We start from the raw sequence: 25,627 nt of genomic DNA, 5'->3' as shown, positions 1-25,627 counted from the left end.
GTTTATTAAAATTAGAAACAGACTTTTCATCACTTGAACATGTTTTCTTGTTTATACTTTAGACTGAAACAATATAACATTCTGCTGTGTTATTCAAACATCGACTAACATCTAGTCCAGAAAATGTACGTTTGCCGCTCTCTTTGTCAGCAAGAGTCCAAGACAACGGAGACTACTCCAAGCCTTTTCCTGTCTCAAATGGCGTGAAGCAGGGCTGTGTGCTGGCTCCAACTCTCTTCAGCATAATGTTCACCGCCATGCTGAAAGAAGTCTTTCGCACAGAAAGCATTGGAGTTGGCATACGAAATCGCACTGATGCAAGTTTATTTAATGCTCAGAGACTCAAGGCAAGGACCAAGCTAAACTACGACTGCATCAGAGATCTGCTATTCGCAGATGACTGTGCCCTAAACGCCGCAAACGAAGAAGACCTTCAAAAGAGCCTGTCCCTCTTCGCTAATGCCTGCAAAAATTTTGACCTCACCATTAATGTAAAAAAGACAGAAGTACTGCACCGACCTCCACCAAATAAAGCTGTCACAGAACCAGACATTCTCATAGATGGCCAGAAATTAGCAAATGTCAAAAAGTTTGTCTATCTGGGAAGCACCATGTCAGCAAACTCCAATCTAGATGATGAGGTTGACTTCCGTATTGCTCGTGCCAGTGCTGCTTTTGGCAGACTTCAAGAACAAGTGTGGCAATGGAGAGGACTCAGCATATCCGCAAAACTGAAATCTACAGTGCTGTAGTTCTCCCGTCACTCCTATATGCGTCAGAGTCCTGGACCCTTTACTCCCGCCACACCAAAAAGCTAAACTCCTTCCATCTATGCTGTCTAAGGATGCGTTGGTCAGACCACATACCAGACACAGAAATTTTAAAGCTGTCCAACATGCACATTATCAATGCAACAGTAAAAAGGTCTCAACTTCGATGGGCGGGACACGTAGTCCGCATGCCAGACAATCGCCTTCCCAAGCGACTTCTGTACGCAGAGTTGTGTGCAGGAAAGCGCTCCCAAGGACACTATCAAGAGCTCCTTCAAGGAATGCGATATCGACATCCACGGCTGGGAAGTACTAGCTCTCGATCGCTCCTCATGGCGTGAAGCTGTAAGTCTCGAAGTCTCAAGATTTAAAGCAAGAAGAAAGGCCAGGGCGAAAGAGCGCCGGATCAACAATAAGCTGAGAGAAGAAGCAGGCCTATCTGCAACTGACATAACCCACCCATGCCACATATACGGCCGGATTTTTAAAGCGAGGATTGGACTTAACAGCCATCTTCAAGTCCATAGGAAATGAAAAATGTGCTCATCTTCGACCACTAAGGAGGAACTATATAGAATGAAATCAAAATGAAAAATGTTGAAAATGTTGGTACTGATCATCAATATTATAAATTAAAAAAAAAAAAAAAGCTATACGGAAAATAGTGCCTGTTACAATCTGGTGTTTTATACATTTTGAAATGTATTATGGAATCAGATTTATTATCATCTTAATAAGTGCAAAACCACAGACTTTGTGTGATATTTCATTGTTAACAAACTAGAACTGGCATAGGAAAAGATTGAGAATTTATTATTTGAAAACAACAACTAAATGTTAATGCGCACTAATTGACATGCATATAACGATATTTTATTTTGATTTTTGAACACTAGTATTGATGCACTTGTTCAAATGTATTATGTATAAATCAAATATACTGATCCATTTATCCAAACAATGAAGGAACTTATACTTTGGGTGACATACATTTTGTTTCCTATAGTGACGTAAATTTAATGACCTAAATAAAGCACATTTGCATTTTATAATGAATGAATCAACAACAACAAAATTGAGTGTGTGTGTTTGTTTTAATATACAAAACATTTGGCTATATAAATTCATCAAATGACACAAACAATCCTTGTTGTATAAAAAAAACAACTTTTTCTCTCACAGTCATGCACATTTCTGCATACATTTTGAAATCATCTAGCATCAGCACTATAGCCTTCTTGCTTTTTTAGGTCTGTTTCCATTGTGAGGCAGTCTGGTGGTATCTGTGATGGAAACCACATTTAAACCAGAGAGTTGGAGAGCTTTCAAAGCAGGCTGCAAAGTATTCAAATAATTTGAATTGAAGTCAAAGCACAACTTTATATGATGGAATAAGAAAGGGAAATATAATTTACATTACAACGGTAACTTAGATAAAAGACAAAGTGTATGCAATGAAATAAATGTCCAGTTAGCGATAGGAAATCAAATGTTAAAAGATTCAATGAATTACTTTAAAAGTGGAAAGTAAATATGTACTTCCATCAGATATGTTACAAGGAATCCAGGGTATTGCTTAGTTGACAGAATGGATGGTAGATAAGCTTTAAAGGGGAGGATGGGATGGGATACAACTGGCCAAAGAAGTTTGTGTAAGATCTGAATTGAGACGAGGGTTGTTCCTAAGACTGCTCCATAGAAGAATCAAAGACAAAGTATTTCAGTCTTAATAGAATTCACAGGTCAAAAAATATGTAGCTTGGTGGAGAGGAGGCATTATAATGCAGGCTATTCTACTGAAAGATGAAAAAAAAAGAGGCTCTAATAAATAAAAAAAAAAAAAATACATTAACTTTAAAACCAAATATAATTTCTTTTCAACCAGTGCGCGAAAAAAAAAAAAGTTAAAAAAAAAATCACATTTTTAATGTAGCTAAGCAATAATTCATGATATTTAAAATTTTCAACAAGATGATTGTGTAGGGTCATAAAAAGCTTATATTGAGTATGATACTGAATGGATAAATTTTGTCAAATAGGATTTTTTAAAGTAACACTCCAATTCTGAGATAAACTGTGCAGTGATACATGATTGACCATTTTCAATGTATGTGCAAACAAAAATTGAAAATGGTCAAACAAAAAGCATACTTCATTTAAAAAATCAATAGGGTTAAAGACTTTGGCAAGACTTCAATAAAACTTTGGTAAGACCAAAGGTAAAAATTGCACCAGTTTCAAGCATAACATGGATTTTTAAAAGTAGTTTTAGTTTTTGAGAATCTAAACATGGAATATGGACGGAGAGCAAAACTACAATGGCTGCTTTCCCCTCAATGGGCTGCTTGAAACTGACTTCTAAACCTTGCAATACATGATAACCAAAATGTCTACTACAGGAGTCACTTGTGAGTTTCTTTTTCCTTAGGTAACATTCTTTGTATCCTTATTTTCTTTAAATTCAGAAAAAGTTTTACAAGTAAAATGTTATCAAAATTTTTAAAAAATTTATATAGTATGTTAAAGTATGTCTGTTTTTATTTTAATATTTTAAATGAACATTTGTCTGAAAAGAGTCTTCAAATTTTAAAATAAAACCTTTTTTCTTTTAATGTAAAATTTCATCTTAATTCTAAAGTAAAACCCAACATGAATTGTGTATTTTTAGACACAATTTTTCATTTATATAAAAATAAAATTTTCATTAAACTCCCTGGAGCTTAAATTTATTATTAGTATATCTATATATTTATTTATTTATTGGAGTACAAATTATTTTGAATAATTAGATATTTAAATTAGATATCTAATCAAAACATAAACTACTGACCAGTCTTCCTGGGCCTATTCCTCTTAAACAAACTCGCACAGTTGTGATGTCTTTCTTCAAAACATTCTGTCGAAGACATTCATTTTTGAATAGTGTTATTATCCTTTTACCAAAATCCTACTAAGACTACAATTAAGACTACTATATTGATCCTTATTGGAAATTTATTCTAATTACAAGGACTCTTTTTTTTCGATTAAAAACAACAACATTCAACAAAAGAGAACAGTCACAACAAACAGAGAAGTTCATAGAGTAAATCCACTATAATAGTTTGTAGCAATGGGATTGTACACTAGTCCACCAATTCCACATTATTCCCAATATCCAGTAGTCAGAGTGTAGGGTGGACTATCTAAAAACTAATACTTTAGTAGATTTTCAGTTACCTTATTTGTAGGACATGCCACTTACTGAGTTTAAATACATTTAATGGGCAATTGATATCTATATGGGATACAGTTGGTCACTGTCCAATCCAGAGAGAACTAATTAATTATAATCTTATAACTCTTTTTCTCTGTAATTATTTTCCACGGTCCGACAAAATGTTCAATTTTGCTCATTTGTATTTTAATACCTTGTTATGATTCAACTTCTACAACTTTTTTGTTTGTTATCAGAAAATATTATATTCGGTATAGAATTAAAGAGAAATGCACACTCTTTTTAGATAAAACAAATTGATGTTAATAAAACTAACATTAAATTTTATTTCAAATAATGTAATACACTAATAAAAACTTACTAACCATGTCTAAGTCTCTTTAGAACTAGATCTAGAAAATATTTTTTTTATACCAATTGAGCTAAATGTATTTTTTATGATAGTTAATCATATTTTCACAAGACTTAAATGTATAACCATATATAAAACATATAAATGAATTGTCTCTTGCTCACTATCCCATACATACAACATATATTATAGAAAAATAGAGCTCTTAACCCTGACTCTTTAAAAACATAATTTTTGGTAAAAACACAATAAAAATGAAAAAAAAAAAAAGGAACAAAACAACAGATTTTTTATGCATTGATGATAATATTGCCAATTCAGCTGAAAGAATGAGATCAAATCAACAATTGTAGCGTTGATTAGGAGAGACATAGTTAACAACAGGGCCGGTCCTAGCGATTGCGGGGCCCTATGCGAAACTAATTGCGGGGGGCCTAGTCTGGGTGGGAATAAGGATAATAAGTGAAAATTAAGATTTTGTATTAGAAAATAAATTCGGCTTTGAATTTTATTCATTCTTTTCTAAGTACAAAATTGCGATCAAGTTAATTTTACTTTACCAATCTTGCAACCTAATGGGCAATGGGCTATTGATATCTATATGGGATACAGTTGGTCACTGTCCAATCCAGAGAGAACTAATTAATTATAATCTTATAACTCTTTTTCTCTGTAATTATTTTCCACGGTCCGACAAAATGTTCAATTTTGCTCATTTGTATTTTAATACCTTGTTATGATTCAACTTCTACAACTTTTTTGTTTGTTATCAGAAAATATTATATTCGGTATAGAATTAAAGAGAAATGCACACCCTTTTTAGATAAAACAAATTGATGTTAATAAAACTAACATTAAATTTTATTTCAAATAATGTAATACACTAATAAAAACTTACTAACCATGTCTAAGTCTCTTTAGAACTAGATCTAGAAAATATTTTTTTTATACCAATTGAGCTAAATGTATTTTTTATGATAGTTAATCATATTTTCACAAGACTTAAATGTATAACCATATATAAAACATATAAATGAATTGTCTCTTGCTCACTATCCCATACATACAACATATATTATAGAAAAATAGAGCTCTTAACCCTGACTCTTTAAAAACATAATTTTTGGTAAAAACACAATAAAAATGAAAAAAAAAAAAGGAACAAAACAACAGATTTTTTATGCATTGATGATAATATTGCCAATTCAGCTGAAAGAATGAGATCAAATCAACAATTGTAGCGTTGATTAGGAGAGACATAGTTAACAACAGGGCCGGTCCTAGCGATTGCGGGGCCCTATGCGAAACTAATTGCGGGGGGCCTAGTCTGGGTGGGAATAAGGATAATAAGTGAAAATTAAGATTTTGTATTAGAAAATAAATTCGGCTTTGAATTTTATTCATTCTTTTCTAAGTACAAAATTGCGATCAAGTTAATTTTACTTTACCAATCTTGCAACCTATGGCATATTTATATGCCAGTGAGAATAATAGTAAATACGTATTGGAACTTCCGGTTAAGGGAAAATTCGTCCGATTATTACATTTTATTACATGAAAGCTGACAATGTCTTTTTGTTATCGCGCGTAGGAATGGCGTTGCCCATAATGAATGACACACACAAATGGTAATTTTGTCTATTTTTCATGAGATTTTTAGGAAATTTTAATAAGTGCAGGTTATTTCCAGGAATTTTTCGTATATATTTTGCAATTAATAATTACACATAAAATTAGCGCAGGGCCTATGAAAGCGCGGGGCACACTGCGACCGCATAGGTTGCAGTGGCCTAAGACCGGCCCTGGTTAACAAGGCTGACTTACCCCTGCTAATGCTATAGCAGCAGCTTGAGCAGCAACATTGGTTCCTTTTTTAGCATTCCTAAATCCTACAGTGCCCTGGCAAAGTAAGCAACAGAGTAAGCATATTAATTAGTGGAGCACAATAAATCAGCTTGGCATTGATTACATTTAAACATATTGAATGAAATTGATAAGTTTAATTTGAAGAATAAAACTTTTACAACTAAGAATTTTATTTAATTTATTGTATGTAATTTTAATTGGACAACTTACAGCTGATTCTAGAGATACAACCCTTCCTAGAAAAATGAAAAAGTAAAAATTTGACTAAATCAAATAAACAATAAAAAGAAACAACTTAAGGTCTATTTTTAGAAAATATATTGAAATATAAAGTTAATACTATTTCCTTACCATTGGCTTCTGTTGCTGATAGTATTGTATTGTTATATGTAGCTTTTACATGAACTATGGGAATATCTGAGAATCTGATGCCATTGAATATCTGATTAGGTGTCTCAGATGTTGGAAATGAAGTAGTCCTAAATAAAAACATTGTTTCAGAATAAATTATAAAGTCAGTAAAAGTAAATTAACTTGTCAAACTACAAATATGTTAATTTTTTCTATATCATATATATGCTTATTGAAGTTTTTGTTACCTTATTAGCTCATAGCGCCAACCCTATATCCCCTTTAAACACACTTTTTGTTTTACAAAATGGCCCTTTGACATTTTAAAATTCAAGCCCTAAATAGTTCATTAGTTTAAGTACCCCAATGATAATCCAGACTCAAATGGTGCACCATCTTCCTTGCTTGCCACATCTTTCTCTGAAACAACTTGACGGACTTTATCCAAGACAGGATCATATCTCTTCTGTAGCTTTGAGCCTGTTGCTATATAACGAATAATAAGAAATTAGGTATAAGATTGAAATTAAGTAAATTATAATTAACAGTATACTTATAAAACTAATATATATATATAATATATACAATCTTGTTAAAATTGGCATAAATGTTCTTTAGATCATGGCAGAGATTGTAGTGTATGTTTAATGTCCCTTCCACAACCAGGGGCCTTAAAAAATAATAAAAAAAAACACAACAATTTTGCTATTAAAGGAATGCATGTTCGAGAGGCTAACTACGCTTGAACTTGGCTTAGCTACTTATGAAGGGGGCTAGAGGTTCCACACCCGACTAGAGCAAATTTATGTTTACTGAGCACCTAAAGTAAAGGCAGAACGGAAAACCTTTTCCCAGATACACCCTCACCTTACTGGTCCACAAATGAGATTGAACCATAGCGCTCTGAGCATACTATAATATAAGCATGAAAGTAAAGTAAAAGTAAGCTCCCCTTTTGACCTTGTAGTCTATAGGACAGATGATGTAAAGGTCATCTGTTTCTTTGGTCTACAGTAAACGAAGGTGTCATGTGGCCAGCACAACGACCAACTGCCTTTACTTTTCCCAACTAATGTCAAGTACCATACCCATTAGAGCTAGGTGAACTCAGAGGCGCCCAAAGATCACGAAATTTAAAATCTCAGTCTTCATCAGGATTCGAACCCGGGACCCCCATTTCAGAAGCCAAGCGCTTTAACCGCTCAGCCACTGCGCCTCCAAGCATGAAAGTAGAACTATATAAAAGCTAGCTATAATTTAAAGAACAAAAGTTTTTAACAAATCGGGTTAAACCATTTTCACAGTATTTTAAATCTGATATAAATACGTCAGCTGGATAACATTAAAGCCTCTCTCTTGATATTCTGTTAAGAACAGCTGCTGACCAAGAAAAGTGGAGGGATTTGATTAATGTGAACTGTCACAGCATCCCTAGGATAAAAGTCAAGGGATAGATGATGATGATGACTTTTATTTTCATGACAAAATGTTTAAAATGTGAAGGGGACCATGTACCATGTTTTATTATTAGTTTGTGCTTACGTTGTCATGTACACAAATAGCTTTGTCAACAAAGTTTCTAGACATTGACAATAATGTTCCTGAGAAACATCATGACACAATGGACTCAATAGTAATTTTATACTAATAGTAATGACAATCAATAAATTATGTGGCAACAAGAAGTTTGTTGAGGGGTCATCTTATGTGTTGAATGAATGTGGATAATATATCAATATATCACATATATATCTTATATCATAATATAAGGACAATATGTACTAGAAAGAACTATTCACATTAAAATTAAATATGTCACTGTATGTTAAGTTTTTGTAGTCAGTAGATCTCTAAATGAAAGATCTACTGGCTTTAGTGTCTTTAGAACTTCAGATCTAAATCTATATTAGTATATTATATATAATATATATAGATAGATCTATAAATAATATAATATTATAATAGATTACCGTAATCAGATTAGTAGTGACAAGTACTAAGTAGTGACTATTAGTACTTCGGCTTATAATTAATAGACTCTACTAATAGATCTATAGTAGTTTATTTATTTTTGGGACATTACATGAATTCGGACATTCGCTGTTTTCGTGGTCATTAAATAATTATTTTAATATTTATTATAAAACTATCCCGCTGTATAATGTGCTTGTCCATTTTCCAATGCTTCTGACCCAATTTCCTTCCATTTAGCTGTCTTTTTATGTAAGAAAAACAAATTTCCAATTTGTTAGTCAGGTTGTTGTTTTTTCCTATGTTACCCGGATGACTTTACCTCTTCCTAGGGTTAAGACTATATTTTTTGATTGGCTAAGTCTATACTAATGAGCCCAGCAAAATTTATTCTGTTTTTGGAGCTGATTTATTTGATTTCTGGCGTATAGCCAAATGTCTCAACCAGGAAGAAAACAGAACAACTCCTATAGTAATAGAAAAGGACAACAAACACCTGAAAGGCCAAGAAGCAGCAAATGAATTCATTAAGTTTTTCCAAAGCGTAGGACAAATACAAATTAATGAAAGTAGAAATAAAGATGTAAACTCAGAAATCCAAGATAAATTTAAAGAAAACAATCCAGCTTACTCCTTGGGAATGACCACTAATCTTAAAATGAAGGAACTAGATGAATCCCTAAAAGCCCTCAAACCAAAACAAGCCCCGGGCCCAGACAAAATATCAAATGACATGCTTCTTCACTTGGGTCCTCAAGCCAAAAGGAAACTGCTACAATTATTCAATGCTAGCTGGAAATCTGGCAGAATTCCAAACATCTGGAAAAAAGCCATTATGATCCCTATACTAAAGCACGGCAAGCCAAGAAATAAACTGGATAGTTACCGTCCCATCAGCCTCACTAGCTGTACTTGCAAACTGATGGAAAGAGTGATAAATAGAAGGCTGACATGGATCCTTGAGTCAAATAACCTACTCACTGAAGCCCAGGCTGGCTTTAGAAAAGGCAGATCAACAGAAGATCAAATTGCCTTCATCACACAAGAAATAGAAGACGGCTTTCAAGAAAAGAAACCAACAACAATTGTGTGGGTTGACTTAGAAAAAGCATTTGACAAAGTCTGGGAACAAGGTCTCTTGCTCAAGCTAATCCAGCATCACATATCCCACAGAATGTACAACTGGATAAAGGAATACCTAAATAATAGAAAAGCCTTAGTTTGCATGCAAGGACAAAGAAGCCACACAGTGGGTATAAAAAATGGTGTCCCCCAAGGAGGAGTCCTATCCCCAACACTTTTCCTAATATTCATAAACGATCTAAATCAAAACCTACCCAAAAAAGTTAAGAGCAGCATGTATGCAGATGACCTTGCCTTAATTAGCACAGAAGAATATGTAGGAACATCGAAATTTCGATTACAAGATGCTCTTGATAAACTCAATAATTGGTCCAAAGACTGGGGCATGTCCATTAACACAAAAAAGACAACATATACCATATTCTCACTGTCAACAAAACAACAAACAATAAAATTAACATTAGATAAGGAAGCTTTAGAAAAAAATGACAGCCCTACTTATCTTGGAGTCACCTATGACCCGAGACTAACCTGGAAAAACCAAATAGATAAAACACAGAGTAAAGGCATCCAGAGACTATTCCTCTTGAAAAAACTAGCTGGCACAGATTGGGGAGCAAATCACAACATCCTGAAAAAGACCTATACCAGTTATGTAAGACCTGTACTAGAATATGGTGCCACAGCATGGGGCTCAGCAGCCCAAACCAACCTTAGAAAAATAGACAAGGTTCAAAATATTGGTCTAAGGATAATGACAGGAGCAATCAAAACAACACCCATAAGAGCTATGGAGGAAACCGCTGCCCTGATCTCTCTGGATGAAAGAAGAGAAATAAAAATCCTTTCCCAATTCACAAAATTGGAAACCTTGGAGAGGCACCCACTCAGAACAAAAATCCACAAAACTGGCACAAAAAACCGTCTCAAAAGGACCAATTTCATACAGGAATCTCTAAACCTAAAAAAGAAACACCAACTTGAAAAAATTACTCTGGAATCCTCGATACACTATAATGAATCTCCACCCTGGGACGAAAGCCCTCTTCCTACTATAAGGGACCATATTGAAAACATAAAAAGAAAATCTGATTACAGACCAACAGAGCTCAAGGAAATAGTGAACTGTTTTCTACATACCAATTACCCTAGCAATCAGTGGATCAGAGTTTACACGGATGGCTCATCCCATAAAGCCACCACAAATGGAGGAGCTGGAATACTTATCGAATGGCCAGATGGAGGAAAACTAGAAAAATCCTTTGCAACTGGAGAGCTCTCTGACAGTCACAGAGCAGAAAGGGAAGCACTAGCACTAGCTGCTACCATGCTAGCAAATCATCCAAGTTCCCCTCACAGTCAGATTGTCTTTCTAACAGATGCAAAAACAACCCTCCAAAGCCTGCAAAACTCTGATTCCCCTTATATTAAAAACCTCAGAACAGCACTCACAAAGCTCAACCACAACAGCAAAAAAACTGTTATTCAATGGATTCCAGCTCACATACAACTAGCAGGAAATGAGAAGGCTGACACACTTGCCAAGAGTGGGAGAACAAACTCACAAGTAAACTCTGCACTCTATCCAGAAGAAATGAAGAAATTAATTGTAGATAAAATAAATGAGAAATGGACGAGCTCCCATCCAAATCACAAGAAAGATGATGCTTACTATAAGCTATCCCGACAAGACCAACGTCTAATCTTTCTACTCAGGACCGGACACAACAGAATGCGACAACACATGTTCCGGAAGCTCAAAATTGGAACCAGTGAAATCTGCCCATGTGGAGTATCACCAGAAAATGCCGACCACGTCCTCCAAAACTGCTCTCTCTACCAAGAGGCCCGTATAAGACATTGGCCCCAAATCACCCCAATAGAAAGAAAACTATATGGAGAGCTCCCTGATTTGGAAACCACTGCGCAGTTCATCTCATGTATTGGTCTAGTCATATGAACACTCCAACATAACAATGAGAACGATGAAGAAGAAGAAGAAATTTGATTTATAAGCCAAGTTGTCTGATTCCATACAAATAAAAAATTAATAGGGTGTCCAAATTAAATTACGATTTTCTTACCAAAATTTATTTCGGACAGCCAGTTTTGGACATCAATAAAAATGATCTTAAATTATATTTGTTCGTTTGTTGTTGTTTTTTTAATAGAGAATGAATGGGCAAATGTTTGGAGTGAGCTTGGTACATTGAATGAAGTTAAATGCCTAGATCTAGACCTACTAGATAGATCTAGATTTTTATATAGAGAATATAGAGGATTCAGTTAGGCAAGAATGGCTATCCTAACATGTACTATACTACAAAAGATCATCTGACATCTTATTAGAAATTTATTAAATTATTAAACAAAAAAACACAAACATTCAACACACATCTAATCATGCAAACAATTCAAACATAAAATAAGTTTAAAAGTCGGTGTATAGAAGTCACTATCCCAGTGACATAATTTTGGTAGAATAAGTGTGTTCATCTTTTTACTTTTTGTGTTCGTATTTATGCATCTTAATGATTTAATGTGAGGGGCTATGCCTGGGGATCTTAAAATTTAGTTAATGTTAATTAATATAGAATAAAAATTTGAGTTTATTGAGGCCTAAATATAGAGACTGTCCGAAATAAATTATGGTGTCCGGAATCAAATAATGACATAATGTGAGTCAAATTTGTCCGAATTAGATGAAAACACACGGCCTCTTTGACCTTAAATATAATAACAAATATAGGTTAGGGGTACAAATATAAGTAGTCATCCTTATTCTCCTTAAACTTAAAAACTAAACTAAAACTAAAGAAGATTTTGATACTTCATTTTCTTTTAATCTATGTCGAACCATTGTCAAATAATGCGCTGTCAAAGTCAAACTTTCAAATTTGGGCCTATAGTAGTTGTCCGAATAACATAAACTACTCTAGATCTAGAATCTAGATCTAGAGGTCTAAGTCTATCTAGATCTATAATCTATTATCTAGATCTAGTAACTAGTACTTACAAATATTTTTTGCTAACAGATCATGGTGCCTCACAACGCAAGTGAATGGGAACCGCTGCATAAGCTTTAACATGTTAGAATGTTGTCTGGATTTAAAGGACTATCTGACGTTTAAAATCTAGAGATCTAGATCTAGTTATAGTGCAGATCTAGAGCTAGAGAAGCCTTGTTCTTCAGCTTGCTTATAAAAGGACATATCTTATTGACTTTCGTTTTCGAGTTTATGTACACACGCAGTGCTTTCCCTTTGTTTTTGTTAATTATTAATTTCTTTGATTGAAACTGAGATGTTGGCTCAAAACAATCGTTAAAATTGTGTACTTCCAATTCAATATATTTTATAATTTAAATATTAGATTAATATATGTATATATTTTTTTATTAACATTCGAATCTATAATTCAATCGATACATATTTTGTTTGATCTGTATCCTTTTCTGGGGTTTCATTCAAAAGTACAATCAATTTTCCCTATTCCGGTTTCTTATTTTAAGGAGGACGTTTGTCGTTGAGGTCAATCACGTCTTACTTGGAAAATGTTTAGAATAGCAGTAAGAGCTTCAAGTGCATTGAATAATGCTGCCAGACAATGCCTTAAAGAACAATCAAAGGGTATTAATGTATATTAGTATAGTCTAGATCTTCATTTAAAAATTTTATTGTTGTTAATCAACTTTAGACTTATTAGTAATAAATAATGATAGTAATATTACTTTTATTAGTAACACTTTAAAAAGTGACTTTTTAATTAGTTTATTAGATCTAGGTCTAGTTCTTAATTCAAGACTTTAATTTTAAGACTAAGTCACCAAATAAGACTAAGTCAGTAAGTGTCTTAGTCTTAAGACCAACATTGAACATGATACATTCATACATCATTTACATGATACTTCATTATTATTATCATTATTAATGATTATTGATTATTAATAATATTGTTGAAACATGATTTTGTGCGAGAGTTAGTTCCCTTAGCGGATCAGGGCGTGTGTGTTGCTGTTCGTTATCTAATATGGTTGAATAAAGCCTGTGTATGTTTTGTTAATCTGCCTTGTTGTTTATCTATTTCTACTTGTATTTAGATATCTATGACTATGAGTATATTAACATAGTGGCTGTGGAAACACGTTAATTAAGTAAGAATTGTTCTAAGTTTCATTTTTTAAAAAGCGGAGTAGATCTTGTTTTATTAAATAATACCAGAAATTTTGTTAAATCCACCAACAGAGTTGAATGTGGTAGACGGTAATATTTCCGAAAATTACCAGATATGGAGAAGACAGATGGAGATTTACTTCCTAGCGTCAGGCGCCGACAAGAAACGGAAATGTCAAAGAAAGGCCATTATCCTTCATTGTGCAGGAGTACAAGTTCAAGAAGTATGTGATCATTTTATTTATGGAGACCAAGAAGATAGCAATGATCCATACATTTGTTACAAAAGCTACATGAATACTGTCATCCAAGGAAGAATGAAGTACTTGAAGCTTATAGATTCTGGAATATGAATTGTGTCTCTTCATATGATTTGTTTATTACTAGTTTAAGGACACAGGTTGAGAAGTGCAATTTTAAAGACAAAGACCGAATGATAAGAGATAAACTATTTTTATCTGCTTATCAACATTTACAAGTGTTCAAATTTGACACTAGAAAAAGCTATAGAAATCTGCCAGGTCTACGAACAAACCTCCAATAGTCTCAAGGAAATGAATAAAGAGTCTAGTCAAACTGATTATGTTCTTAAGCTTGAAGAAGCAGATAGCCACAAAGCACTACAAAGAAAATTTATCAAGGACTGCAAATTTTGTGGAGGCAGACATGAATATAACAGACAGTCGTGCCCAGCTTGGGAAAAAACTTGTTCAACTCACAAATGATTAATCACTTTGCAGTGAAATGCAAGTCACAGAAGATTAACTCTAAGAAGAAGTCGTCATCGTCTAATCAATACACTAATAATAAGTAGTTGTAGATCGTCATTGAACGTTTTAGAGAACAAACTAAGGACAGTAAACTTCCAGAATGTAGATATGCTAGGCAAGATTTAAACTAAATCTATCTATATTCATTCAAGATCTAATTACACTCTAAACTTAGGCTGTTATCCAGTACTCTGTCAGATCTAGCTAGATCTAGATTTTTCTAAAAATAAATATACTTATGAACATTGAACTCATGCATGTCCAATATCCAACTTTTGATAGTCTCTTCATATGTAGTGTGTTGAATGCCATTTTTTTTTTACCTTTGATCGTTGGTAAAGGAAAAGACTTCTGTTCTTTTCCTAGTCATGTAAAATTCTTAACCTTTTTTTTATAAAGTAAACAAACTTAGATTGTTTTGTTTTTTTTAAACATATTTTAGTTGTTACTGCTGTTCGCTATAGCCATGGGAAGCAAGAGACAGATGAAGAATTCGACACTAGATATCTCAATTACTTGAATCGTCCTGATCTAGATGGGTGGATGCTTAGAAAGGCAATGAATGATCTTACTGTAAGTAACATTTTAAGGTCAAATTTTAATTTGCTTCATGAAACAATAATGTGAAAACTTTTCCTGGCATTATCTCAAACATTCGCATTCAACATTTCAGGGTGAAGATCTAGTACCAGAACCAAAAATTATCATTGCAGCTCTAAAAGCTTGTAGACGTTTGAATGACTACTCACTAGCAGTCAGGTATCTGGAGTCTATTCAGGTGATTAAGCAGTTGTTTGAAATACAATATATCTTGTTACTTAAAATATTTAATGTGATATTTAGTACAATTTATTTATGTATAAAGCAATATTATGGAGATAATTTCTTGTATGTTAGTTAAGAACACAATGTGTTATGATTCTATGATTCTGTATCAATTCAGTTAATAAAAAAAAGTTCCTATTTCAGACATTACAATCTATAGGGCAGATGATGTATAGGTTGTCTTTTTCTGTGGTTCACAGTTAAAGAGGGTGTCATGTAGCCAGCTCAATGACCAACTGCCTTTACTTTTCCCTAACTAATGTCTAGCACCCACTAGAGCTGGGTGGCTAAGAGGTGCCCAAAGATCCCAAAATTAAAAATCCCAGTCTTCACCAGTATTCAAATCTGGAACCCCCTCGGTTCAGAAGTTAGATGCTTTACCACTCAGCTACAGTGCCTTAGTTAATTATTTTCTAGAAAAAAGGAACATTTGATGGCTTTTGAAAAAACTATTATGATGTTACAATCCATTTTTGCTGTTAGTTATTTAATGATGCTGATTGGTTAATCATAGTATGAACTATTGATACAGAAAATGAAATGGCTAGATCTCATTCAGAATTAAGCCTAAAATATGGAATTAATTATGAAGAAAGATGTGATGATGATGCTTGAGAAATGTTGAAAGCCCAATTTTTTTTATATTTAAGCTCTACTCAGTGCAAGTACAATGTTTCAGTTGAAAAGGAAAAAAAAATTATTTTAATTGGAGATTGATGTCTGTGTAATATATAGGAGTAGAATAAACTTTCAATGACTTTTCCAGACAATTGATATTGTACAATGGTACACACTTTTGTTTAGTGCTTATTATGTGTCCAATTCAATAAGATTTGGTTGTAGGTATTGTTATCTTTTTTACATTTTAATATTTCTTCTGATGATGATTTTGAATCTATATTTTTTTTTTTTGTATTAGTGGAAATGTGGCAATTACAAGAAAAAAATCTGGCCATGGATCCTTCAAGAAATCAAACCAACTTTAACTGAGTTGGGTATTTTGACACCAGAAGAAATGGGTTATGACAAACCAGAGTTGGCTTTAAAGAGTGTTTTTGACATGTAGATTAAAGACAGGTTTGTTCTTCTTTTTTTTTTTTTTATTTATTTATTTTTTTTTGATAGCAATTCAATCTCTTAGATACTTAGTTTTCTTGATTATTATACTCAATTTAATTAATTAAAATAGTTATAGATGACTTTTCAGTGTGAATTTTTTTTATTTGGTTTGACAGAGTCCTGTTTGTAAATTTATGGAATCAAGTACTTCAGGATTGGATGATTAAAAGATGTTATATGATTTCCAGACAGCCAATGTTGTATCATGTGTCAATAAATAGTTTAAAAATGGTCTTGTTGTATACTTAAGTTTAACTAATAAAAATGAGTTGCTAATGTTGTTCCAGTTTATTCATTCCATATGTTTTTTTTCCTAGCAAATTATCATACAAGTCATAACACTACCAACACATGGAAGTTCAAAAATCATGTCTAAATAAAATATTTTTCTAACTTTATTGTTTTTTGGGTGAACAAATTTAAAACAAAAATTTATGTGGCTTCTCATTTTTTTTGTATTTGCTACTGATTTTAATTCATTTAAAGTTTTATTGGTTCTTAGCATTTATACATGTTCTTTACCAAAAATATTTTAACATGTAAATGTTGAAGCTCTATAATCTTTATAAATACAAATAGTTTTTTTAATTCTAGCACCTTAAGATTTTCAATTACAGTAGTGTTATAAATTCACATGAACATGATGTTAGTCTTGGATCAAAACGGTATGTTTAGCTAAGCTAATATCATTTTTTCTCAAACTGTTTTTAGCAAGGCCTGACTTGGTCTTCATCCAAAAACTGAAGCAATTAATGTGTAGGCCTACACATTAAAATAAATGGAGAACAGAAAAATAATGAAACAATGTCACTATGAATTCTGAACGGCTCTAGATTTGACTATAGTTTGAAACAAAGATCAACCATTAAATCATTATTTTACTTCCATTTTCTACAATTTATTTGTGCTAAGCAGCATTTTATGTTGAAGCAAAAGAGAAGATATAGTAACAGGCTTGACACCAGATATTGGAACTCAGTTTATCAATACTGTGCCTGATACCAAGAAGTTCTCCTCAAAGACTAAATGCCATCAAAGTATCATACCTTAATTTTTGTAATGCTTATATCTGTATTAATTATACTTTTATATTTGAAATGAAATAATGCTAAATTTAGAATGATTTAATTATTTTAACAAACATGAAATAATTCAAACTAAAAATAATCAAAGTGTTTGCTCAATTTTCAGAATATATGAAATGTTCCATTACAGAAAAAGTTTGAGAAACATAACAAGGTTACCAAATTGCAATTTGTCTTTTTTTTTACTTTAAAGAAGTCTCTAAACTTTAAGACGCCAGCGAGACTTGTTAACTAGGCCATGGAATCCCCATATTGATGAAACTATCCAAAAAATCAAACAAAGCATTTGGGTTTATTAAAAGAAATTTCTATAAATCAAATAAGAACATAAAACTAAAATGTTATTTATGCATCTGATTTTTGGGACCCCTCAAGAAAACATTAAGAAACTGGAACAGGCACAAAATAGAGCAGTGATATTCATAACAAAGGAATATTCACATTTGACAAGAGTAACACCTTTAGTAAAATCACTAAATTTAGAAAGCCTTCAGGACAGAAGGCTCAAAAGTAAAGTAGCAATCATACATAAAACACTGAACTATAATCTTCAAATTCAAAAACAAAATTTAATGAAATACTCAGAAAGACACAAAGATAAAGTCACATTCCTCGTTCCATATGCTAAGACAAATTTGTACAAATGCTCTTTCTTCCCTAGCGCTATTAGAGCATGGAATAGGTTGCCTGACCTAGGCAGTAATACCAGTGACTTGGCAGAATTTAGGTCATTGGTTAATATGCATGAATAAATGCATCTTTTTTGAAGTAACGTCTGTATTATATAGGCCTAAGATAAGATTCCCAAGGTTATTACTCCAAATGTCCATAAAAATAATAAATTTCTTGCCTACGAATAGAAGTGACTTTTATCGGTGGGAACCAGACGTTTCAATTCTGCCAAGTCATTCGTTTTCGGGAGAAAAAAAACATTTTCATCCACATCCCTCCCTGACCTAAAAGTAACTATCTAGGCTGAGAGTCCAACTGATGTTATCAAACTGGCCAGAAATACGTAGGCTACACATTTAGGACATTGTCACATAGAAACTCGTTCAAAATCTGATTGTTTTGGATGCGCAGAAAAATTACGACAGAACAACATCAATTACTAAGTTATTACTGAAAATAAAATGAATAGATTACTATATTCCTTATCTGTAATTTGAAAACATATTATATCAAAAATTGTCAAACCTATCGGAGGTTCCTTTTAAACATATAGGGCCTATCATGTTTGATTCTTTGACCGTAAGCACCCCATAGGCCCTATATATGCCTCTTCTTGAGTATAAAAAGCAGTTATAGAGAATAGTTTGTTGGACTTTCGTACGAACCAAAGGTTTTATTAAAAAGTCTATTGATTGAATGGGGCAGGGTAGGCTACTATGTATTGGAGAGATAGTCAATGTTTACTGGCACTATCCACATCTATTATCTGAGCTCCATTGTAGTTGTGAGAAATGTTTTGATTAGTATCTTCATGCCACGACTAAATCATCTGCCATTTGTTAGATGTCGTTTAAAAAAAAAAGATAGAAAGGATTTAGACCTAGATCTAATTTTAAGAAATACACTTTGCGCAGATAGTTTTTTACTTTGACACATGAAAAGACAAAAGAAGATCCATTGATTTCATTATATAATAAAATTAATCTTCAATTTTGTGTTTCAAAAGCATTTTTTACATTAATTAGTTCCTTATATCTGTGATTACAGATTTCCTGACGAACATTCTTTCATTAGACAATTCCGTAATGAATCGCGTACTAAATATTAATTCGTTTAATTGTTTACTTTATAATCCCATCCCTAGATCTAAAACTCTAATTCAACTCTAAGATGATAAAACTTCTCTTCGCACGGATAGTTTTATACTTTAACACATAAACATATTAATTAAAGTCCATTCATTTCATATTTTGATCAAATAAACATTCAAATTTGGTTTTCTAAAGCTACATTCGTTTACGAAAGCTGCGAAGCCGAGTTGAGATAGGCCTAGATCTATATTCATTCATGAATCGCGTACTAAAAATTATTTCGTTTAATTGTTCACTTTATAATCCCATTTATTTAACAAAGCTATCGCTCTTTTCGTTTTTAATAGATAAGAATGTATCGACTTTGGGTAAACCATTTTCGCAAAACTAATTTTATTTTCGTAGCGAAACTGAAATAACGTGAAAGGATCATTAGCTACGTTTAACATACATCTAAATCCAATCCACTAGAATATTCAAAAGAAATGTTTTAATTTAAAAAAAAATGGATTTAAGCCTATTAGCTATTTTGATTTGATAGCATTATTCACACTATTTTTACATTGACACATTCGCTTTACTTATTACATTATTATTTCGTTTAATTGCTTACAAAACACTCTCAGTGACTATATCGAAAGTAATGCGCAAATAAAGACCCGCGGGTCGCGGGTAACATATGTCTAGTAATATATATAATAATAAATATCCCCACCCCCTAAAAAACCCCCACACTTAGGCCTATATTCACTGTTTATTATTTTTAGGATTTTTAATTTATAATATAGGCCTACTTGTAGATCTAGTCAATCTAAATTTTTCTACACATGATCATTAACTATATATATATATATATAGACTTACAGTCTTTACATTTCAAATTTTACAAATTCTCCTTCTTCCCTAGTGCTATTAGAGCATGGAATGGGTTGCATGAGCCAGCCAGGAAAACCAGTGACTTAGCAGAATTTAGGTCATTGGTTCATATGCATGACTAAATGCATGACGCGTAGGACGTTATCATCTTCTTTTTTGAAGTAACGTCTGTATTATATAAGATAAGATAAGAAACTGTAGTCATTTTCTCCACACCCACACCTTTCATACAGATGTTTCGTGTTGTTTGTAAAAACAAATTTGATCATCAGACTGGTCGCATAATAATCGATCACGTTCGCTCTGACAATCATCTAGATCAAGAGAGGAATAAGATTTAGATCTAGATCTTGATCTATGTAGAAATAAACATTGAAATACAAAATAGAACAAAAGTTACGAGCCGAACTAGTGTTAATAAAGTGATTAAATGGAAGGACACTATTAAGATATTTCGGCTTTAATAACATATTAGTTTGAAATTGTTTCTGGTAAATTTAACAGCTGCGATTTCAATCGTGAAATGTTTTAGTTGTTCTAGGCTTTAGGGATGTAATAACAAGTTCAATATTCGTATTTTATCGTCCACCGAAGTGGGGAATGATAGGGACGAGCAGTGTTAGGATCGTAGCGTATTGAGAAAGCTAATAGCATGAAATTGCGCTAAACAAAAACAACTGGTAAAAAATATTTCTAATCACACAGATTTATTATCATTAGTCTAGATTACATTACATGACTGATCCAAACTAATTAATACATTTAATATAAGCTTTGTTTTTTTAAAAGTTGTGTTTTTTTTTTTTTTTAAATTTTGCTAGTGTTTTTCTTGTTTCAGTTGTTCCGCATCGCCATCCGATTTAATTTAGTTTCGCAGGAACAGCGATGTCCGGTAGGTCATAGATGGCCAGTTTGGAGACATCATCATACATCTCTTCAAGCGTAGCAGGCTGGAGTGGACTGACTGGACTGGTCTTAGTCTGTAGATGTACAATTGGCCAAGATAGTCAACGTGTATGCAGAAAACAACACACAAGTATTTCTTAGCTCGCGTTCTAGTGTTAGTGTTTAAAAAATAAGGGGGTGCCTCAACTGAGATTTTGTTTATTGAAAGCTTGTAGAAAGTACCCTATTCAGTAGGTCCTATGAATTTTTGTCCATTGACACTAGTATATAATTAAAACAAAAGCTGTTGTTTGTTTGACGTGTTGCGGATGTGTTTTTTTTTTCCGAATTGAGGGTTATTACCTCCTAGCTCAAACCTCCAACAAGATAGTGGGAGTTAGCGGTGGGCATGGACGCATGGTTTGTACCCGGGACCATCGACACGACAGTCCAGAGCGCATACAGCCCGACCAAGACAGCCATCATGGAGGTCTAGTATATAATTAAGTGTCTTATTTTTTTTCCTGCTCAACTTTTTCTAATCGAAAACCGTGTCAGCCAAGTTTTTGTTTTTTGACCCGATGAAGAATTTGTAAGCTGAATAGAGGAATTGTAAATAGAGCGAAAACATTTTTTTAAATTGTAGGCTAGATCTCGATGTAAAGATGTTATGTTTAAGACTCAGTGTCCTTGAAGTTGAAAAAAAAAATTTCAATCTGGGATGAAAAACAAAAGTTCTAAAATAAATAAAGAAACAAATATTCTTTCCGTACAGTCAAAACAATTACAATCACAACTTCTTACAAAGGCGATAACATTTAGAAAGAAAGGGAGAGAAGTATGAGATAGTTGCACAATGTAGAAGTATTTCTCTCTCATGCTTTTCTCTTGCCATATTCAGTGAACGAGAGCTTCAAAATGGTCATCATATTTTAAACGTACCAGTCTAGTTTTGGTGCTTCTACAGGCTGATGGTAGAGAATGGCACATGGAGCATAAAAAGCTGCAGAACTCTCCGATGGTAATGGCAGATAGACCCAACCACAGTCCGAGTTGACCTCCAAAATCGCTTATAAGGTTCATGCTCTGCAAGAAGTGTATCAAACATATTGAAATGATAATTGTTGAAAGAAATTATTAGTTTAAATGGGTTAAGATATAAATATTAAGAAAATATTTGCCATAATTTTTTTAAACTAAGGAAAACAATTACATACAAGATGTACTTTAACCCTAATGATGCTGTTACAGCGTCCAAAACAAATTCATGCCAAAGGGTGCTAGAGCCTAATTTCTAGACTTAAATCTCTCACTTGGGACGAGAAAGTATCCTAATTTTTCCTACCTCGTAGCTCTTTTGTTCTGTGATTTCTTGATAAATCAAATCTTGATAATAGATCTGAATCTTGGCAAACTCTTTTTGACTGTTTGAAATTACAATTAAAACAATTGGGATCGCCACCCTAAATAAACATGTCACTAACATTAAAAGATTCAAAGTTAGTTCAAGAGCATGCATCATGTAAATGTGTCTGAGCTGTTGATTATAACAACCTTCCACCCATCTATTCATTGTCTTCTATTGAAATTAGACACAAGCTTTAATTGCGCTTATATCTTATCTTAGAAATAAATATCGACTTTACTTTCAAAGAGAAGATGGTTACGTTCAACGCGTATCCATGGGTTCATTTAGTCATGCATGCTAGTTTTAAATTTTTCTAAGGCGCTGGCTTTTCTGGCTGATTCAGGCAACCCATTCTATGCGCTAATGGCACTAGAGATAAGGGTCACTTATAAGACTTTGCCATACCATATGGAATAAGAAATGTGACTTTATCTTGTGTTTTTCTCAGTATTTTATTAGGTTGGGTTTTTGTATTTGGAAAATTGAAGGAGAAGACAGTACCAATATGAAGACGTGCGTGCACACACACACACACACACACATGCTAACTTAACAATGAAAGTATTAATAGACATAGTGTGTTGCTTTTTTTATTTTCACCTTTAATTACTTTGGCTATTTTCAATGTACACTACAAGATCATTCTGTCTTACCTATTATCTACTTTTATATACAGAGCGTTTGTTTGTTTCAGTCTTTGCAATAGATAACTCTGGTCGAAAAATGAAAACAATATTAATATAAGTACTAGCTAAAACAAGAAGAAAATAAATCTATCGATATTTTTTTTAATTTTTTGTTATAATTTTGTTTGGAACCTGGACACGGATTTCGAAAACGGCTCTAACGATTTTCCTAGAGATGTGACAGTTTATGTATATCTCTGGGAAAACAGGAATTCCCACACGCGACTCAAATGTTTCTTTGTATTTAGTAAAGAGTTGAATAAATCAATAGACGTTCATCGTTTTACGCAGACATCATTAGCTGACTACTAGAATTAATTTTGACAATATACATATGCTTATAATGCTTATACAATTTATCAGTATACAGTATCAATACTATAAGTAATTACTATTACAAAAAGTCATCATAAAGAAGGAATGGATAAAACAACAACAACAACACTATTATATTACTTATTAATGTCAAACATTTTTTTTTTTGGGGGGGGGGGGAATAATTGAAACAAATTACGTTCTAAGATGACTGTCTTGGCATCTAAATAATTTTAAAACCAAAAGAATGATTTACGATAAATTGTACACACAATACTGATGTATGTATACATATCACCTCATATTGATCAGATGGCCACATTGCTTGGGATGAGTGCAGCTCATAACGAGTTTCTCTGTGATCAATAAAAAAATGGATCTGTTAATTTATCAATAGGTAGAACTTGAAGGTTTATTAAATTTTTAGAAATAGATATTTTAAACAACTAGTCAAAGTTGGCATCTAGTGTTAGCTCACACTTTCGTTAGAATAACAAAACAATTGATATTGACAACTTTTCCCATTCTCCCATCCAGCTGACATTTCGCACCTAAACTCGCACTTCGTGACCACACATTTTATTGACATTTCAGAAAGATCATTTCGTTAATTATGGAATCTCACTACAAAGCTTATAACAACTCACTCTGTCAGTCTGGTGAAATGTTTGTACATTTTATTTCTCCTACACCCAATCTCAGATCTAGTTTAAACTTTGCACAATTATTTATTGCACCTGAAAAAGCAAGAATCAATTAAAAAAAAAAGACCAATTAACTATTGGTAATTAATTACTTTGTTTGGTATTAAACAAGGGAAAGAAATCGTACTTAACTTGACCTAAGTGAATACGTTTTTTTATGCATTTAAAAAGCGTAATATTCACACAGGTAACCCCTTCTTTCCCACCGCCTCCATTTTCCAACTGGTCTAGACATAACATTTTGAGAAAGCCAAAAGCATGAAATTGTCCTAAACAAAAACAATTGGTAATAATATTTCTAAAGGCACAGAATTATTTTTCTTACTCTATTACTTGTTCTATTACAAATTTAATCACATGACTGATCCAAACTAATTAATACAATTACACTTCATGTAATTTGTTTCGTAAAGTGTTGTTTATGTTTTTCTTGTTTTATTTCCCCCTCAAAGTCCAATGTTCCATCTATGGAACTCAAAGTCCAATGTTCCATCTATGGAACTCAAAGTCCAATGTTCCATCTATGGAACTCAAAGTCCAATGTTCCATCTATGGAACTCAAAGTCCAATGTTCCATCTATGGTACTCAAAGTCCACTGTTCCATCTATGGTACTCAAAGTCCAAATGTTCCATCTATGGTACTCAAAGTCCAATGTTCCATCTATGGTACTCAAAGTCCAATGTTCCATCTATGGTACTCAAAGTCCAATGTTCCATCTATGGTAATCAAAGTCCAATGTTCCATCTATGGTACTCAAAGTCCAATATTCCATCTATGGTACTCAAGTTCAATGTTCCATCGATGGTACTTAAGTCCACTGTTCCATCTATGGTTCTCAAAGGAACTAGCAGCTATACGGTAATTTTCTTACCACTGAGAATATGTACTCCCGTCTTATTTTTGCATATTACCACCCACATGCAAAAGTAAGACAGAATCTTTATTTTTTATTAATATTTAAACATAAATTAGGAATCGATTTGCAATTTGTTTTGTAAATTATTTGTTTAAAACTGAAGACTACGTACGAGCAAGGCTGTGGACACAAATCATCACATAGCTTGTAGCGATCAGGTACGGTTTGTGGCAAGTGATTGACACATTCTTCTAGACAATGAAACAAGTTTGAAAAAGTAAAGAAAAGAAAATTGTGTTAATAACAAATGTAGATAGACAAGTTTCGTCTGAATATACGACTTGACATAATCAAACGGTTTTACATTATTCAATAAAATTTTCTTTACCATACAGCCTTAATTAATGAGATTCCTTTGTGCGTAATAACTGTCATCATATGTGAGCTATTTGTTAACCCTAAATTTTGATGGAATACTGTCTTGTATTTTAGTATCAATTATCAGTTGAATGACGTGGCTTAGCTGATGTTAGCGTCTCTTGACTTGAAAA

At 32.9% G+C, this 25,627-nt stretch overlaps 3 protein-coding genes across 5 annotated transcripts in view; 1 reads left to right on the top strand and 2 right to left on the bottom strand.

Moving 5' to 3' along the window:
• Nucleotides 1–1,845: 1,845 nt before the first annotated feature.
• LOC106074110 (28S ribosomal protein S11, mitochondrial-like) overlaps nt 1,846–25,627 on the bottom strand; it is a 320,632-nt gene continuing 296,850 nt past the window's right edge. Inside the window, exons 2-8 of one of the 2 annotated variants that reach the window (XM_056028251.1) lie at nt 12,627–12,761; nt 6,919–7,042; nt 6,557–6,684; nt 6,416–6,441; nt 6,164–6,238; nt 3,601–3,666; nt 1,846–2,105 (exon numbers count right to left, since the gene is read on the bottom strand). In XM_056028251.1, the coding sequence (XP_055884226.1) occupies nt 1,998–2,105; nt 3,601–3,666; nt 6,164–6,238; nt 6,416–6,441; nt 6,557–6,684; nt 6,919–7,042; nt 12,627–12,699 (600 nt within the window). In that variant the 5' untranslated portion in view covers nt 12,700–12,761 and the 3' untranslated portion in view covers nt 1,846–1,997. Of the gene's footprint in view, nt 2,106–3,600; nt 3,667–6,163; nt 6,239–6,415; nt 6,442–6,556; nt 6,685–6,918; nt 7,043–12,626; nt 12,854–25,627 lie in introns of those variants that run through there. The other variant, XM_013234843.2, reaches the window with a different exon arrangement.
• LOC106074131 (cytochrome c oxidase subunit 5A, mitochondrial-like) lies at nt 13,081–16,776 on the top strand. The gene is made up of 5 exons (XM_013234861.2): nt 13,081–13,239; nt 14,995–15,125; nt 15,226–15,330; nt 16,297–16,454; nt 16,613–16,776. Exons 1-4 carry the CDS (start codon nt 13,164–13,166, stop codon nt 16,441–16,443), a joined length of 459 nt encoding a protein of 152 aa, XP_013090315.1. The 5' UTR covers nt 13,081–13,163; the 3' UTR covers nt 16,444–16,454; nt 16,613–16,776.
• The window catches only part of LOC106074165 (uncharacterized), a 31,281-nt gene continuing 25,687 nt past the window's right edge, over nt 20,034–25,627 (bottom strand). The window contains exons 14-19 of one of the 2 annotated variants that reach the window (XM_056028115.1): nt 25,249–25,327; nt 23,813–23,870; nt 23,167–23,225; nt 22,451–22,529; nt 22,048–22,191; nt 20,034–21,200 (exon numbers count right to left, since the gene is read on the bottom strand). In XM_056028115.1, coding sequence (XP_055884090.1) covers nt 21,081–21,200; nt 22,048–22,191; nt 22,451–22,529; nt 23,167–23,225; nt 23,813–23,870; nt 25,249–25,327 — 539 coding nt within the window. In that variant the 3' untranslated portion in view covers nt 20,034–21,080. The remainder of the gene's footprint in view (nt 21,201–22,047; nt 22,192–22,450; nt 22,530–23,166; nt 23,226–23,812; nt 23,871–25,248; nt 25,328–25,627) is intronic. The other variant, XM_056028123.1, reaches the window with a different exon arrangement.

Source organism: Biomphalaria glabrata, chromosome 1 (assembly GCF_947242115.1).
Source record: "Biomphalaria glabrata chromosome 1, xgBioGlab47.1, whole genome shotgun sequence".
In the NCBI taxonomy this organism is placed as follows: domain Eukaryota; kingdom Metazoa; phylum Mollusca; class Gastropoda; family Planorbidae; genus Biomphalaria; species Biomphalaria glabrata.
The sequence above is the reverse complement of the archived record's forward strand: the minus strand, read 5'-3'. Positions and strand labels throughout refer to the sequence as shown.

What these genes read in the sequence shown, in the direction of transcription:
- LOC106074131 (XM_013234861.2), top strand. Translation starts at nt 13,164, where the DNA reads ATGTTTAGAATAGCAGTAAGAGCTTCAAGTGCATTGAATAATGCTGCC. An exon ending in AGGCAATGAATGATCTTACT is followed by an intron (nt 15,126 to 15,225) that starts GTAAGTAACATT and finishes TCAACATTTCAG; the next exon opens with GGTGAAGATCTAGTACCAGA. An exon ending in GGTATCTGGAGTCTATTCAG is followed by an intron (nt 15,331 to 16,296) that starts GTGATTAAGCAG and finishes TTTTTGTATTAG; the next exon opens with TGGAAATGTGGCAATTACAA.